The sequence below is a fragment of the Talpa europaea genome (assembly GCF_964194135.1).
Source record: "Talpa europaea genome assembly, chromosome: 9".
NCBI lineage: Eukaryota > Metazoa > Chordata > Mammalia > Eulipotyphla > Talpidae > Talpa > Talpa europaea.
In genome coordinates this window covers 34534567-34552414 of record NC_140076.1, presented here as the reverse complement: position 1 = coordinate 34552414, position 17848 = coordinate 34534567, and the positions used below count along the sequence as shown (strand labels likewise).

The following is a 17848-nucleotide window of genomic DNA, read 5'->3' as shown; positions in this document are numbered from 1 at the left end:
ATCACCACACATCCACTCAGGCCACACTTAGCCCTGGTCAGGAGTGGAACACAGACAGTGCTCAGTGAATGTTATTTTCTGGGCACAAGATCTAGACAGGCATGTTTCATCAAAGAAGACATACTGATGGGCAACTCTGACAAATGGCCATCATCGCTTATCATTAGGGACATGCAAATCAAAACCACGGTGAGGGATCACCTCCCTCCTGTGAGAATGGTGATGATCATAAAGCCAAGACAGGAGAAGTCTGGTGAGGGTGTGGAGGAAAAGGAACCTTCATACCCTGTTGGTGGGAATGTGAACCAGTGTAGGCACTGTGGAAAACAGGATGGAGGTTCCTCAAACAATTGAAAATTGAAATAGCATGTGATCCAACCATCCTATTTCTGGGTATTTACCCAAGAATATGAAAATGCTAATTTGAAAAGGTAGATGTGTCTCTGTTCATTGCAGCACTGTTCACAGTAGCCAAGCTGGAAATAGCCCAAGTGGCAGATGATGGATGAGCGGGTAAGGAAGACATGGTGTAGACACAAAGAGAACACTATTTGGCCATGGTGACAATGAGGGTGGGGCTTGGAGGGGTTATGCTATATGAAATAAATCAGAAGGAGAAAGATAAATACCAAGTGATTTCACCTATTGGTGGAAGATAAAGAAAAAACCAACAACCAAAAAATGCAAGCAAACAAACAAAACCCACAAACTCTGACAACTGAGTGGTAGTTACCAGAGGGGAGAGTAGAGAGGGAAAACAGGTAGAGGGGTTGATTAGAGGGTGGTGATTGAATCTCGTGGTGGTGTGGTGTGATATATACAGTAGCTGAAGTGAGAAATTGTGAAATCTACAATGTTGCAAACTAAACTGATCTAAAAACTGTTATTTTCATCTTTTCTCCTCTCCTTTCCTCTATGGTTTAAAGACTGGCCTCTGGGACTCTTGGGGTTGGGTTTGACCCTGACTGTCTACTGAATAACTGAGTGACCTTGACCAGAGCAGCAAACCATTTTGGAGCCTCAGTTTTCTCTTCTGTAGAGTGGGACCTCACAAAGTTATTATGAGGATTAAATGAGATGGCTTATGAAAAATGCTTGGCATACAATAGGTGCTCATTAAAAAGTAGCTTCTAAAAAAAGGTAGATTTTACTGGCTGCTGTGCCGGAGGTCTGGGGCCTTCCCAGCTACTGGCTGTTGAGTCAAGTGCTTTCCGGCGTTTGTCAGATGGGGGCAGTCTCCACTTTCTTATTCCCCAAGTATTCTGAGAGGCCAGTGATGGCGCATCTGTCCAGGTGCTCAGCAAACACCTGGAGTCGCCCTCCACTCTGCCCACCCACATTCCAGTCTGTCAGATCTGCGGGCCTCCCTTCTGTGACCAGGGCCCTCCACGCCCCCAGCTGGCTGAGTCCCCACCATCCAGGCCTGGACAGTCACAGCAAATGTCCATCTAGTCTCCCTATCTCTGCAGTCTCTCCTCAGCACAAGGGCTGGGACGAACCTCATCAAACCCAGGTCAGACACCTGCTTCCCCCATCCCCCACCCCCACCCCCAGCTCAGAACCCTGCTTGGCTCCAAGTTAACTGGAGCATAAGTCCTTCCGGTGGCACTCAGACCCCACCTGACCTGGCCCGGCCCCTCTCGGCCCCCAGCCCTGGCTCACTGTCCCCTCCTTACTGGCCTCCTGTCTGTTTGAGTGCTCTCCAGGCATGTTCTGCCCACCTCAGGGTCTTCATCCTGACTGTTCCCTCTGCCCAAAACACCCACCACCCTCCAATATTGTGGGTAAGCAGATAGCAAACTCACAAATCTGAACACACACACATTTGCACAGTTGCAAATGCTGCCAACAGCATCTACTTCACAAACCACCTCCCAGACACAGAAGAGTAAGCACAAACACCAGACAGAAAAGCTGCAAGGACAGACACAAGCCACCCAAGGCTGCCAGGCTCCCATCTGCCCCAACATGCCTCTTCACCTTCTGGGTGGGGCCCATGACCCCATGTTCCCTGACTTTGCACTCCAGACCCGGGGCTTGGCAGTAGGAAGCGTGGACACTGGCCTCCTGGTGGCCCTCACATTGGTCAGGCTGTGGCCTCGGCCCAGGCAGCCTGGGGGTGCCAAGGTCATCCACCTCCCAGTGGGAGCTGCAGCCTAGAGGAGAGGAGAGTCGCCTGAGATGCAGCTTCAGGGAAATGCTTGGGCTCAACTCCCACCCCGACCAGATAGGGTCTGAAGCAGAAGATAGGGGCCCAGAAACAAGCTAAGGTGGGAAAGAGACACTAGCCTGGATCCTGGGTGCTCAACTCTGCCTTGAACCTGCTGTGTGACCCTGGGAAAGCCAGTTAGCCTCTGTGAGCCTTGGTTTCTCACAGGGGACATCATTTCTCCATCCAGAGATGGGGAGCAAGAGGGAAGGGTGGCTAGAACAGAACAGACTTCCCACCAAGCCAGTGCTTGATGTGGCACCATTCCTGGATCCCCCACAGGTTTCTCTCTGTGACTTCCTGCTTTCGACCTATATCAAGGAATAGATTTCAAAGGATTGGGTGATAATGATTATGACGATAATGGTAACAATAACTAGTATTAATATTGTACCAGCACCAAGTGAAGTGCTTAACATCCGTCACCTCCATTTTCAGATGAAGAAAATAAGGCACAGAGAGGTTAAGTAACTTGCCTGGGTCACACAGCTGTTGACTGGCACAAAGCCAGGATTAAACCATGGTCAGCTCCACTTTCAAAGCCTGTCTCCGAGCTACTCCCCAAGCTGCCACTCACACACTGCACTGCCGTTCAGAGCGTGCCCTGGAGCACACTCCCAGGTCTGGAGCTCTGAACATGACTCATTCCCTGAATCCAAGGAGGCAGGCACTAGGGTCTCTCTTAGCAGGGAGGAAGCTGAGGCTGAGAGAAGCACAGTCACTGCCCAGGGTCATGGGGGTGGAACTGCACGGGGCAGTAGGGCTACAGCAGAGGACCAGCCAGGTTGGGGGTACATAGAAAGATGGGAATGCCACCTCACCCCAGGGTGGGCCCAGCCTCCTACCTGTGAGGACGTGGCCCTGCTGGAGGCAGTGGACATGTGTCTCCGTGCCAGTCCCCGTGGGTGGAGCTGTGTGGACACTGCAGCTGGCCTGGGGAGCAGGCAGCACCTCGCAACGGCGAAGACATCCTCACCCCCAAATGCACCATGGGCCAGGCAGACCCACTTGCCCCCTTGTGACTGAGAGCCAAAGATAGAAACAAAAATGTGCTTTAGAAAGGGCTTCACCACACGGGGTGAGGGGGTGGAGAGCTCAGGTGCCTGATCCAAGCCTCAGACTCTTCGATGTCCCTGCCAGGGGCCAGCCCGTGCCTTCCCGGGACAAGGAGTGCACTTCTGTCCCAGGCCAACCTCTGCAGATGGGCAGCTCTGTGTATCATATAATGTTCTCCTGGGCACTGAGAACAGAGAATTCTAAGATGGCAGAGCAGGAACTCAGAGCAGGAACTCAGCCTGCTCAGTCCAACCAGCTCTTGGCCCCTCTCAAGCAGGCTCATTTGCACAGCCATGGTGGAGTGCACTCGCAGGCCCCAGCCCCAGGTCCCAGCCCCAGGCAGAGTGCCTGCCTGCCTCACCCTCCCAGCTTGGGCACTGTCTTCCCACCAAGATACCATGACGACACAGCATACAGGCACCGCCCTGTGACCTTAACATTAATTCCTGCTTTTGCTGGTTTGAGAAGATTTCTCAACCATGGGAACTATGAACCAGCTGAGTGAAAAGGGCTGTGGAGACCACTGAGTCCAGAGACAGTAAGGCTGTACTCCCTGCCCCCACTCTCTGTCCCACTTGGACGGGCCCTGGACTCCATCCAGCAGTACTGCCCACACTTCCTGGAAACCCTCAGCCTGGACCATCTCAGCACCCAACCCCATGTCACGCGAGGTGCCCAGCCCATCTCTGAGCTCACAGAGAGGCACTGGGCTCCCAATGGAAGATGGGCTTGTGAGGGGTCACTGAGGAGACAGGGGTGCTCTGGGCCTTGCAGCAGGATGGACACACACAGATGACTGGCGGGGAGCAGCTCACCTTCATGCACTTCCCCCGCCGCCGGCCACTCCTGGAGAAACTGGAGCAGCCCAGCAGCTCCTCATCTGCAGAGCAGTGGGCGAGGGCAGCAGATGAGCGCGCCGACCACACAGTCCTGCAGAGCAGCTGCCCACCTGCAAGGAGACACTGGGCTTGAGGAGCGGACATGTGTGGGCAGGACATCTCCATCAGGGACTGCAGAGCAGGCATTGGTTTGTCATAGAGGAGGAGCCATTTGTTCTTTGAAACCTGTTTTCAGACCTTTCCCATTCTCTCCACCCCACCGTCGTCTCAGAAGAGGGAGGTGCTAAGAGTGCCAAGGTCACACAGGCCTCCCAAGTCCCAATCTGGACACTGCCCACCCTGCCATCCTGCTGACCTGCTCTGTGGGTGCTGGGGGGCAGAGTGACCACCAGGTTGGGGGTCAGCCTCCGCTGGTCCTCAGGGAACCAGGCCTCATTGATGACACCTTTGGCAGAGAAGAGGATCAGTCTCTGCCTCAGATCCATTAGGGTGAGCTCTGGCTCAGCAGTCAGCATCCTGGTCACAATGCCTAGTGGTGGATGGGCGGTGAGATGGTGGTAGCCATGCATTCCTCCCTGCATTGGGTCTCCCTTCCTAGCACACACGCGCCACCCACAGGTACACAAACATGCATGCACCCAGGCACTCCAAGCTGTTTTTCCAGAAATGAAATCACCTACAAGCCCATGCTAAGTGAAAACTAAATGGTAAGACCACATTACAGGGCCTCCCTGGTGGTGCAAGGGGTGAAGATGCAACCTATGAAGTTATCTGCAGACTCTGCAGCATGAGTTCGATCCCCAGCCAGGGAGAACCCACATGGTGCAGCAGACCTCTCCTGACTCGCCTGCTGCTCCCCTCAGCAGTGTACTTCAGTCAGTCTGCCTGTTCTTTTCCCCGCTCTGTCTCTGGTGAATCCTCTCACCCTCCCGCACATTTGGCCTGTACCCCACCTCTTGTATGTATAAATAAATAAATCTTAAAAAAAAAAAAAGACCACCTTACAATATTCTCTCATGCCTCTGAACTATGGCTATTGCTCTTACCAGGTAAACTCCTATTCATCCACCAAACCCTAGATCAAATGCCCCTCCTCCAGAAAACCCTCCCTGACCATCAGGCTGGGCAAGTGCCATCTCTGGGCTCCTTTGTACAAAATCCTGACTACTCTGTGTAGCTGTCACCCCATCAAACTGGGTGTCCTTGGGGTCATCATCTGTCTCATTCATTTTGGTCCCACATACCCAGCACTGAGCCTGGCACATGGGGTCCTGGGACACACCCTGTCTGCCAAAGAAGCTGTTAGAATCATGGTGACTGAGGTCCCGGGGTGGTGACTCACCAGCCACATGGGCAGCAGCCTGGGACGTCCCGCTCTGGGATGTGAAGCAGGTGCTGCAGTCACTGGAGGCACCTATGATGTCATCCCCTGGAGCAAAGAGGTCCACACAGCGGCCAAAGTTGGTCCCCAGAACTCCCAGGGTCACCGGCTGGTCCCGGGCATTTGTGGCTCCAACTGTAATGACCTGGAGATATGAGGGGGTAGATGATAGGTAGTTAGATAGGTAGATAGGTAAATAAATAGATAGAACCAAGAGCAGGGGCAGCAGGGACAGAATGGGACTTGCTGGCTGACTGGCCAACTTCTACATGTATGTTTGGGTCCCATTCAAATGTCCCCTTCTGAGGGAAATCTGATTCCCCAGGCAGAACCTGGTGCCCTACCCCACCCAGGCTAGGTGCTGCCCTCTGTCCCTACCATGTGTCAGACACATTCCCCATGTCCCTCTAGTGGGGAGACAGGCAATAAACAAATACAGGGACCTATTCAGTGTCTTGGGCAGTGATAGGGGCAATGGAGAAGAAATGAGCTGGCAAGGCAGAGCAGATGTGGTGAGTTTTCTTTGCTTTCTATTATAGTAAACTCAGCATCCAGGAAAGCTTATCACAGTCAGACTCACACCCCCACTGCCCCAACACACACACATACCCAGACTGTGAAGCCCTTGAAGCAGAATGAGATTCCTTCCTCTTGCAACCCTCATGCCCAAACTGCCCAACACACATTGGCCAGAGGAATGGGCCACCATGGGCCCTGCCAATCTGTCGGCCCCTCCAGGCCTGTCTATATGTTGGCGCAGCCCAACTACCTGGGCCACACCTGGACAGTGCCAGGCACACACCTGAGGGACTCTGGGCCCTCAGGGGCTCCCGATCTCATTAGCCTCGCTCAGGTGGGGCCTGCTGGCTGAGGCTGGTCATGTGGATCCCGGGGTGACCTGAGTGGGTAGTTGTGCTATAGGAAGACCCCGGGGGTCCTAGGTAGGAGTAATATGGACAGGTTTGTGTTATGGGGGCCAAGGAGAGAGAAATGGGGTGGCAGAGAAACTGCTGAGGATACCATGGTGTCAGCCCAGGGGAGAGTAAATGGAGTTCAGACATGGGCCAAGGTCATGGGGATAGAAGGGTTGGGGGCGCTGAGGAGACTTTCTGAGGGAGAGTGGCTGTGTGGCAGGGGGACTAGAGCTGCGCACAGTGCTGGTCACAGGCTACGCTGTGGAGCTTCAAGCCTCCTATCCAGGCTCCTGCACTGAGGGTCTCTGACAACTCCTTCCAGAGCGAGGCTCCTTCAGCCTCCAGGAACTCACCACATGAAGCAGATATGAAGGCCCCCCTGCCTGCCTTCCCTCCATGCTGGAGGGTGTCAGCCTCCGCACTCACCTCGGGAGCCGAGGCTGGGGAGTAGAGGCAGGCGTCATCCCAGAAGTTGCCAGCAGCGGCCACAAGCACTGCCCCAGTCCTCGCCAGACGCTGGCAGGCGGCATTGAGGGCTGGGCTGTACCCGCCTGCCAGGGGCAGCAGCACCACCAAGCGCCCCGAGGGCTGGGCCAGCTGGCTTTTCTGAATAAACTCCAGACCTAAGAGGACAAAGCCAAGGTCACCCCAGGGACATGTGCTCCCCCTCTCCCAGTCCATTCCTTGAGGGAGAACGTGGGCACTAATTTTATGTGTCACTTGGCTAGGCTAGACTATGGTGCCCAGATGTTTGGTCCAACAACAATTTCAAACTGCATGGTTAACATTGAAGTCAGTAGACTCTGCATAAAGCAGATGACCCTCCATAATGGGTGAGGGCTTCATCCTATCAGTTGAAAACCTTAAAAGAAGGGCCTCCCCTGGTGGCGCAGGCGGTTGAGTGCAGTGCTGTGAAGTGGTCTGCAGCCTCTGCAGCGTGGGTGTGATCCCGGCCGGCAAGAATTCCACATGGTGCGGCAGACCTCTCCTATCTCCCCTGCTGCTCCCCTCAGCAGTATATTTCAGTCAGTCTGCCTGCTCTGCTTCCCACTCTGTCTCTGGTGAATCCTCTCACCCTCCCGTACATCTGGCCTGTACTCCGGTTCTTGTATGCATGAATAAATAAATCTTTAAAAAAAAAAAGAAAAAGAAAACCTTAAAAGAAAACTGAGGTCTCCCCAAGGAAGAAGGAATTCTGTGTCCAGACTGCCTTCAGACTCAAGACTGCAACATCAACTCCTACCAGAATTTCCATACTGCTAGGCTCCCCTGCAGGTATGCCAACCCCACAATCATACGAGCCAGTTCCTTGAAATAAATCTATATAGAAATATATATGGTTGACCCTCAAACAACAGGGGTGGAGCTGCATGGGTCCACTTACATGCAGATTTTTCAATTAATACAGTTAGCCCTCCACATTTGAGGGTTCCATATTCAACACACCTCAGTAAGTTGGTCCATGGGTTCAACAAGCCATAGATCAGTTAGTTGAATCTGGAGATATAAAAACCTGCAGATATGGAGGCTTGAGCATTCACAGATTTTGGTATCCTTGGGAGTGGGGGTTAAGGGGGATGAAATCAATCACCCTGGGTTACCAAGGGACACAGTTAAGTTTTAGAACAGTCAAAAGTTATCTGAAAATCCATAGGAGAGCTGCCCCCCCAACCCCCATGTTATTCAAGGGTCAACTGTATGCACACACATCCTATTGGCTCTGCTTCTCTGGGGAACCGTGACACACACTCAGGAACGTGGGAAGCATGTTAACCACAGCCAAGGCAATAAAGCCAGCAGACTTCCAGCACTCCATGTGCCAGGCTTTCTATGTGCCTGGATATAGGTGCCCACAAGACCTCACAATCAACCTGCAGGACTGAGCACAAGAGGAAAGTGGTGTGAGCTCCAGTCCCTTCTCTGTCCACAGCCCTCCACCCCAGGGTCCCAGCCCTCAGCTCAACCTCACCTGAGGCTCACCAAGTAAACTAGGTGGAGAAACCTTCAAGAGTCTAGAAAAAATCCTGCCAGTTCCTCCACCCAGTCCACCTAGCTGGGGTGACCTACTGAGCCTGGTCAGCCATGCAAACAAGTACGTGCCCCAGTGTTAGAGGTCAGCCAGCAGAAATAAAGCATCAGAATCTAAAATAACGTGGCAACAGATATAAGTACTTGAAAGATTGGAAAAGAGAGCAACGTGAGATTGCAAAGAGCCCACTGACCCGGGTCAGAGCTGCATGACCGTCCTGGACTGAGCACCTGCCCCAGTCTGAACCTCAGTTTCCCCATCTGCACTGTGCCCTCTGTGGGCCCTGCCAGCTCTGGCTCTCTGGGACTCTCACTCTGGGGCCGAGGCTGCCTGGGCCTCTTGGTCAGGGTGAGTTCTCTCTGGGCTGAAGCCCCTCCCACACCAGGTCCCCACTCCAATGCCAGTGCCACCCAGAGCCGCCACTCACCTCTGAGGGTGCCGCTCACCGTGCCCTTCCCTTGGCAGTTGAGAACACGCAGGCTGTGCAGGCTGGCGCCCTTGGCCACACCAGCATCTCGGCCGCTGACCACCCCAGCCACATGGGTGCCGTGGCTGTCACACTTGTTCGCCTGATTGATCAACACAAAGCCGGTGTGAGACAGTTAGTCCACCCCACAGTATATGGGCAAGTGGCTGGACGGGCCCCACCCACAACTGATGGCAGAGAGGATAGTAATGGCTAGGGGGCGGGGCCAACCCTGTAGCTACCACCCTCCTAGGCGGTCCTATCAGCCACCTGGAAGCAGGTGAGGAGCGTGCTTACCTGTCTGTGGACGCTTGTCCTGTCTTCCTCAGGCACGTTCGCAAAGTCAGTGACTCTCACCCTGCCCTCAATTTCCCGGTGACCACTTTGGATACTGGTATCTAAGAGATACACCTTTACCTGGCTGCCTGCACCTGTGTAAGATGAGGCTTGTAGAGAGGAAAGAAAAGACCTAAGCTTAATGCAACAGTTAACACATAAATGATTTACTCTGCTCCCAACACTTTAAACATATTGACTTAATAATTTTCAAAACATCCACATGCAGTACATACTATAGTATCTTTCTTTTACAGGCAAGAAAAGTGAGGCACAGAGAGGGTAAGTAACTCTCCCAGGTCACACAGCAGGCAATGGCAGAACCAGGGAGAAAAACAAATTGTCTGGGGGCCTCCCTGGTGGCACAAGGTGTTAAGCACTGCACTGTGAAGCAATCCGCAGCCTCTGCAGCACGAGTTCGATCCCTGGCTGGCCAGGGAGCAACCCACATGGCGAGGCAGACCTCTCCTGACTCGCCCGCTGCTCCCCTCAGCAGTGTATTTCAGTCAGTCTGCCCGTTCTGCTCCACACTCTGTCTCTGGTGAGTCCTCTCACCGCCTGCATCTCTGGCCTGTACCCCTGCTCTTGTATGCATAAATAAATAAATCTCAAAAAAATAAACAAATTGGCTCCATAATATTAATATTAATATGAAATAACATATGAACATTCAAAACCAAAATAGACCTATTTATAATTTATAAAATTATAAATAGCTCACAGTTCACCCAACCTGAGAGGGAGACAATAGGATTTGAAGAACAAACTGAGAAGCTGTAACTGAGAAGCTCAGACTCAACATGGTCCCCTAAAACCCCTGATCTTCTCTCAAACCAGGTGGCTTTCCAACCTTCCCCTACTCAATAAGTGGCACTGGCACCCACCTATTGGACCTGCTAGAACCCAGGCCATTTTCCTAGGCCTCTCCCCATCTTCCTGTCCTTAGCCTGGCCACACAGGCAATGAAGCCTGCTGGTGCTGGAGCACGGTGCAGCAGGGCAAGGCAGGAAGCCAGGATCGAGGCTGGGTGGAAGCAGGGCCTTGCCTCTCCCATTAAAGGGTCCTTTGGGAGGGCCCTACAGGGGCTTTGGGAGATCAGGGGACCTAGAGGGGAGTCAAGGTCAGATTTACTCTCTCCTCACAGTAAGTGCAGCCTGCTGGGCCTTCCGAAAGGAGAGACGAGGCAAACAAGAACCTATAGAAGGTAGAAGAGAAGTTCATTTCAAGAGAGACTGCTGCATTTTATCTAAGCAGTAGGAAGGCAAGGGTGGGGGCTTAATGAGACAGAAAAGGGGGCTCAGTGGGATACACTGAGTTCCAAAGCCAATGAGAGGTGAGGACCTTGTCAGGGAGGAGGTAGGGTCGGTGGGTTCAGTGGGCTGGAGACAGCAGCACATGGCTGGGGCCTTACAGGAAGGTCGAGGTTCAGCTGTCTGGCTCCAGGCAGGGATGATCCGCTGCAGGTTCCACGGGACACTCTGGGCAAAGACAGTGGCATCCTCCTCAATGCACCTCACGCGGGGCAACCTCAGGGCCTGCAGAAAGCGGGGAGGCCAGTGCTTCTGCTTCAAAAGTCACTTCACCAAAGAACAACACAACCACAGCCTTGTGCCAGCTCATCCAACGTGAGTTCAAGTAACACCCCAGTACCCTCTCACCTGGTCCTGGTAGACTCCCTCCTGGTGCAGGCTTTCCTCACTCCTTCATAAGCCCCAACATCTTGGCAACTGAGCTTAATACCATGTGGCCCAGAGGGTTCATTTTAGGGAGGATTCTGAATTTGGTGTGTCATCTGGGGAGCCAGGCAGTTTCCAGATGCTGGGCAGGCTGACCTGACCTCCATGCCCACATCATGGTGATGGCACTGGCCATTCTGTTCCCTGCCCTTCTCCACCCTGTCTGGTGCCCAGGAAGCTGCCCCTGTGCCAGGCCCCCTTGCAGCAGCTTCCCACTGTGCTCAGCACTTCCCCATCTATGTGGTCCCTTCTGAACCTCAGTCTCATCTTTCAAATGAAGATGTACATTTGATGTACAAATGTTCATCTTTCAAATGAAGATGTGCAAATGAAGATGTACACTGGAGAATGGTCAGACTTAAAGGGCATCTATACATAAAACCAGGAGCCTCCATGCTTGGTACCCAGTAAGTGCTCAATAAAAGCATGCTGTCTCCTGATTTTCAGCGAGGGCACACCAAGCACTGCCCCTACCCCTTCTGTGTTGGGTGGTCTCTCCCCGTTGGGGAGTGCAGTGCCCAGAGAGGGTGGCTCACCAGATCCAGCAGGTCTCCGCTCATCTTCACCAGGAAGCCAGGAAAAAGGTTGTGGAAGATGTGCAGGATCTCGGCGGGGTAGCCCCGGCTGGCAGCTCGGGCTTGCAGGATGTGGGCAGCACGCTCTGTCTGCAGGCGGTGGGTGTTCTCCATCAGCACCACCATGTAGGTGCCTGGTAACCTCCAGGCTTCCTGGCCCCAAGAAACAAGGAGTGACACATGGCATTAAAAATAATAATGAATCTAGTTCTCTATGGGCCCAACGTTTAAGGCCCTGTCCCAGACCACCCCCTAGCTACACCTACCTTCTCGATCCCCCAGTCAGAATAAACCACTTCCCCCATAGTCTAGTACCTCTAGGCCCTTTCTGAGGGCAGCAAAAATGTGGATCCCAGTTCCTATATTGTCTGTGTGTCCATGGGCAAATTATTCAACCTCTCTGAGCCTCAGCTGTCTCCTCTGTATTGTAGGGATCATAATACCATAAGACCTGCTGGGAAGGCCAAGAGAGTGAGCTGTGTAGAGCTCATAGTCTGGGGTTCTGTAACTGCAGATGAAGGGATGATTAAGTAAGCAAAGGCAACACTTCTCAAGTGCAGAGGAAAAGACCCAGCATGGTCTATAGTAGCAGATTTTTTGGTCTTAGTTAGCTCTTACCTATTCCTCAAACTTACCTATTTCTCAAATAGATGCACCTGCTCAAGAAACTTCCTTCTTAGTCCTTACCTGAACCCACCTCTGCAGCCTCATCTTTCACTTCTGCATATTGCACCTTAGAGTCCCCGCTCCATGAGATGGAGTAGAATGGAGTCCATCCTCCTTTATCCAAAGTCTTAGGGCCACATAGCCTTCCAGACTCATAATTTATTTGGATTTTAGAAAGGCACTGATGGGCAATCAGGGTGCTCAGAGGTGGCTGAAACAGCAAACTGTGCTATATACAGTACAACAGAGGAAATACTCCCTCTTCCAGTATCTTCTTCCCCGGCTTACATCATGAGGTCCCTCAATGTCAACAGAACTCCTTTCCCTTTTTCTTGAGTCTGCAGCACTGAATCTTCACAAAACCCCCCTGTCCTCAAGAATTGTCACCTTTCTTTAAAGAAAAGGAAATGGAGGCTCAGAGATTAGATGGCTTGGCAAGCACCAGTCCAGCTAACGAGTGATGGAGCCAGGATTCAACACCCAGGTCTGACTCTAAGCCTGTGCAATAGACTTCAGACCAGCCCCTGGGACATTTATAATTGGAGGGAACCAAAGATCCCCAACCTGGATGGAGTCCCCACAGACCTAGCTGCAGGTGCTGGCATTTATCTCAGGTGACATGATCCAGCCTGGGCTATGACCTCCCAGTGGGCCTCCAGGCACACTAGCCAGGTAAGCATGGAGAATAACTCAGTCCCTTCCCCTTCAATTCTGTTCTTTCCTTCAGTTGAAAAGGATACAATGCAGAATAAGAGACTTGTGGCATGAAGAAATTGCCTCCCACCCGTCATTTGCCATCTCTGTCCCGCGGCACCCTGTCAAGGCAGTGCCATCACTCTCCAAGACCCCATCCCACCCCCACCCCACCCGCACCACACATCCTCCTCTGCCCAGATTTCCCCTGACCAAGTTGGGACGCATATTAACAGCAGATCTATTTCCTCTATGCCCAGTTCGATTCTAAGTGCTTTCCAATCTTTTAACTCCCTTGCACATCCCAGCCACGCAAACGCAGCTCATCTGGAATCTAGACAGGAGATCCTGGACTGCTCGCCCTACCTGCTTATTGCCATGAGCAGCCCCAAGAGCAGTCCTTTCATTTCCCCTGCTCCCCCCAGTTCTGGAGATCTGCAGCCCGCCTGTCGCCCCTCGGAGACCTTCCTGCTCCCTCCCTTACACAGCAGAAACATACATTTATGAGCCAGGAAGGGACGCGTTTTGTTAGTCCCTGCCTTCCACCTGGGTGCTCGCACCTTGGCACAGCGGTGGAAGGTGGCTGTGGCTAAATGCTCGACCGTGTTAGCCCGGCCATCCTCCTCCGACGACGACGCGAGGGCGAACACCGACTTCTTGTAGTGGCCGACCTCGTCTACTTGCGGGCCAGCGCCCGCGAGGCCCAAGAGCAGCAGCAGCAGTAGCAGCAGCAGCCGCGACAGCGCCCACGACGACCTCCTGTAACTGCCGGTGCCCATTACCGAGAGAAGAGAGCTTTGCTCCCTATCGGGGAGACCCCGGGTTTGTTGAGAGGTCCAAGCTAGCCTCGTCTGGTACCTTTCGATGGGTGCCCAGAGCATTCGCGGGAGCTCTGGACCTCCGCGGGGAAACGCGCGCCACCGTGCTCTGTGCCTCAGGTGTGGCCACCGTGCGCTGACAGGGCGCTCGCCGCCGGTGGCCTTCTCTGCCCGGCTAGCTCCTCCTGGCTGGTGCCGGGACCTGAACTTAGAGCACTCTCCTCCAGCCGCGCGCCCTTCGCCGACTCCGTGGCTGAAGTCTTCTGGGGTTGTGGAGGGTGCGCGGCTCCCAGAGTTGGGCAGATCACACCACCTGAGTCCCATCGGAGGATCCTGCCTGATTAAACATTAAGGAAATCCGAAACCTGCTGCTCCTGCTGCGACCACCACCACCACCACCACCAGCTGAACTGCAGGATCAGATTTCAGCCTAGCCCACCCCAAATAATGTGCTCAAATAGAGGGAAAGAATCTCAAATCCTAACAGGGCAGGAAGGCAAAGCCCACCCTCCGGAGGCACCTTTTATCCACTGCTTTCTTTGAGCCTTGCGTGAAGCTCTTGATACTGGGGTCAGCCCACCTTGCCAGTAATCTGGGGTTTGCCACACCCCTAGCCTCCTGCCCAAAGGATGTCAAACCACCCCCTCTGGGATACCACTGACTCCTCACTGCCTCCAGCCCTCACCCCGAATTCTTTCCAGGGTCTTAGGTTGGCATCCTTCTAAAATCAGCAGGCCCCCTTTGGCCTCTGCCCCTTATGCACCTGGCATAACGACTTCACCAACTAGCCACTGAAGAGGCTGCTTGCTTTTGATTTCCAGCCAGCATTAATCTCCTACATGTGCTTCAAAGAATCTATTCTATAAAGATTATGTTTTAAATCTATGAGGATACCAGTAGGAACATGGAAAAATTCCACTGTAAAGATTTATTTATTTACTTATTTGTACAAGCACTGGGTACAGTCAGAAGCGCGGGAGGGTGAGAGAATTCACCAGAGCCAGAGCGGGGAGCAGAGCAGGCAGAAGGACCGAAGTACACTGCTGAGGGGAGCAGCGGGCGGCAGGAGAGGTCTGCGCGCCATGCGGGAACCTCCTTCCGTGGCCGGGGAGCAGCCGGGGATCAAACCGGCACTGCAGAGGCTGCGGGCAGCTTCGCAACCCAGCGCTCAACCGCTGCGCCACCGGGGAGGCCTGAAAAATTCCATTGTAGGTACAAACTTGGTGTTCCAATCAATTTGTTTTTCAGCTCCTTTTGCACACACGTCCAAGAACATAAATGGATCTGTGCTGGGTAAACAGACCTGCTGTGTGCCAGGCAGGAGGGTGCTTCCGGAATGGGCAGCCTGAGGGTGCAGACTGTATGTGCACATTAAGTCCGGGTGCTCTTCCCAGAAAGGCCAAAGTGGGAAGAAACATAGGCGAGCTTGTGACCCCCCACTTTGCCTGTGAGCAGTGGCTTCTGGTGAAATGACTGGCTCTGAACCTGGCCTCCATGATGGGTGCCTCTCCCACAATGTTTGCAAACACCTCCTTCCAGAGGCTGATTTAACAAAGATTTGCAGCCAGTGCATTGACAGTGACCTCTGCAGGATCGGCCTAGCCACCCTGCTCTCCCACAGAATACCCCACCATCCCTCGTGCAAACAAGGAGGTAACTGATGTTCTGCTGCTCATGGCTTTCCACAGGCAGTGTGGGCTCTCCTTCCTGTCTCCTGTAAAGGGAATTGCATTTCAGACAAGTTTTGGCAGCTTGCTGGTCAAAGGCTTTCAAAGAATAGCCCTTGGGAGGTGAGAGTAAATTTGTCCTGACGTTTCTCTTCTGTACGCTGGACTTCTCACTTACCAGGGGTTCTTAAAGTGGACCCAGAGGCTGAGTAAGCATGTGCAGAGAGGAGCACGTGATCCCAGACTGTGCAGTGGGGAGCTTGGATAAGACGGTAGGGGGGCAAGGTTGTCCTGCAGGCGCCTTGAGCTCTGCAACAGATGGAACCAGACGGACAGTCACTTCTCATCCCACATCCTCCACTGGGCTCTTCAAGGGGCCGACCCCAGCTGGGCCTCCTACCTCTTGGCAGGGCTTCTGTCTCTCCATAATTACAGCCACCACCAGCAAACACACACACAGGCAACTGGCCAGACGTAGTGCTGTCAACTGCTTCCTCTTCTCAGAATTGTCCCCCACGCCCTGGCCAGCTGATTACTAGCCTGCTCCCCAGAGTTCAGCGGTCAGGGTAAAACAGAAGATCTATCTATCTAGAGATAGATCCTCCCCTCCCCACAAGTGCTTTCTGAGCCAATATCATCCTTCTTCCTTCTCTCCTCTTTCAGGGCGGAGAACACCACCCTCTGCCTCTCGTCCATGCCTGACCCGCCTCTGCCCAGCCTGACCTTCTCGGGGACCTCCTCCATCTGCTCCGAAGTCCTCATCTCCTATTATTCTTCCCTTCACTCCAAAGCACCCAGTCTGCCCCCATGTAAAAATGCCCTACCTCAAAACAGCCTCCCGCCTCGACTTTCACTCAGAGCCTGAACCAGTAGACAAAACTCACTATCTACACTCCACATTCCCTAGCCTCAGAAACCTGAACTGCTGCAGTCACCCCTGCATGTAAATTAAGGTAATTTAGGAATGTCGGTATTTTGAGCATGCGCTCTTTTTTAGGGAGAGAGCCGCCCATTGTGTATGTGAGTTCAATTTTTAAAAATTACAGAAAAATTTCTGTATATTCAAAAGAATATACAGTGAGAAGTTCATATCTCTTCCACTCCTGATCCCCCACCTTCCCGCAGGTCCCCCCTACTCTCCCCTATTACAGTGGGATGAATAGCATTCCTTCAGAAGATGCATCCTAACCCGTGGTACCTGGGACTGTGACCTTATTTGGAGGTAGGGTCTCTGTAGATGTAATTAAGAATCTTGTGATGAATTCCTCATAACTTTAAGATGACGTCAGTCCAGGGACTTGTATAAGAGAAAGGAGTGGGGGGGCCTCCCTGGTGGTGCAAGGAGTTAAGCGTCAGAACTATGAAGCAGTCTGCAGCTACTGCAGCATGAGTTCGATCCCTAGCCAGGGAGGTGACTCACATGGCGCAACAGACCTCTACTGTCTTGCCCCGCTGCACCCCACTGGACCCCAGAACTGTAAGAGAATAGGTTCAGTTGTTTCAAGTCACCAAATGGTGGTAATTTGTTACAGTAACTAGGCAACAGTTACTGTACTGGATAACAGTAACTGGGTTATCAGCCTGGGTAACTGATATACCCATTTACTGGTTATCTTTAAAGATAGTATATTTTTATAAAAATAGTTTAATAGACTTAAGCATTTGTTTTATGATTGATTGTAACTTTTTGTTTATATTGGGTGAGGAGGGACAGCTTTATTTTTTCCTCCCGTGGCTCTAGCCTCTTTCTCTAGTAAGAGGTTCAGACTACAATGCACTCTTGGGGTTCAGTCTATATGCGTGAGTTGGCTTCATTATCTTTCTGGTTATAACTTATTCTATTCTGTGATGTTCCAACCTCCTCTTGCTGGATGTGTGGGTTGTTTTGTCTTTGATTATTATAAACAGAACTGCAGTGCCCATCCTTGTCTGCCTCTGCACATGTGCATGTCTGTCTCTTAAGTGCTTAGAAAGGGCATTTCCCCACAAAAGGTTTGCCAATATCTTCTGTTGATACAAATGCTTGCAATGCTTAGGGAGTCCGTCAGAAAAGACTACACGCTGTTTCAGTCACAAACAACCCCCAAATCTCAGGGGCTTAAAATGACAAAGGCTTATTTCTCTTTCACATGTGTCCATTGAGGCTTCGCTCCTCCCTGGCACTGCCTCACCCCTAACCAGAGTGAAGAAGCCAGCTCCATTTGGAACGTTGCCCGATACCCAGGAGAAGGAAAGTGAAAGTGGTGACTCAAAAACAGCCTATGTGCAGAAATGCCGCGTGCCTTCCTCTCCCATTTCCTCCTCCAAAGTCACACAGTCACACCTAAGCCCGACAGTGGGAGTGCACACTCTCACCAAGTACCCAGAAGGAGGAACCGGGAATTTTTGCAAATACCACTCCCAACTACCACTCACAGTCACACAGAGATTTGTCAAACATTGTGTCTGTTCTGTGTGTAAGAA

General features: G+C 52.5%; 1 protein-coding gene across 1 annotated transcript; it reads right to left on the bottom strand.

Annotated features, from left to right (window-relative positions):
* Window positions 1–1860: 1860 nt before the first annotated feature.
* Window positions 1861–13679, bottom strand: PCSK9 (proprotein convertase subtilisin/kexin type 9; the record flags this gene model as incomplete). The annotated part of the gene is given in 12 exon segments (XM_084243749.1): window positions 1861–2156; window positions 3055–3150; window positions 3153–3231; window positions 4081–4214; window positions 4460–4633; window positions 5447–5630; window positions 6826–7022; window positions 8856–8997; window positions 9192–9325; window positions 10642–10765; window positions 11503–11694; window positions 13461–13679. Coding segments are annotated over 12 exon segments (1971 nt in total).
* Window positions 13680–17848: the final 4169 nt, after the last annotated feature.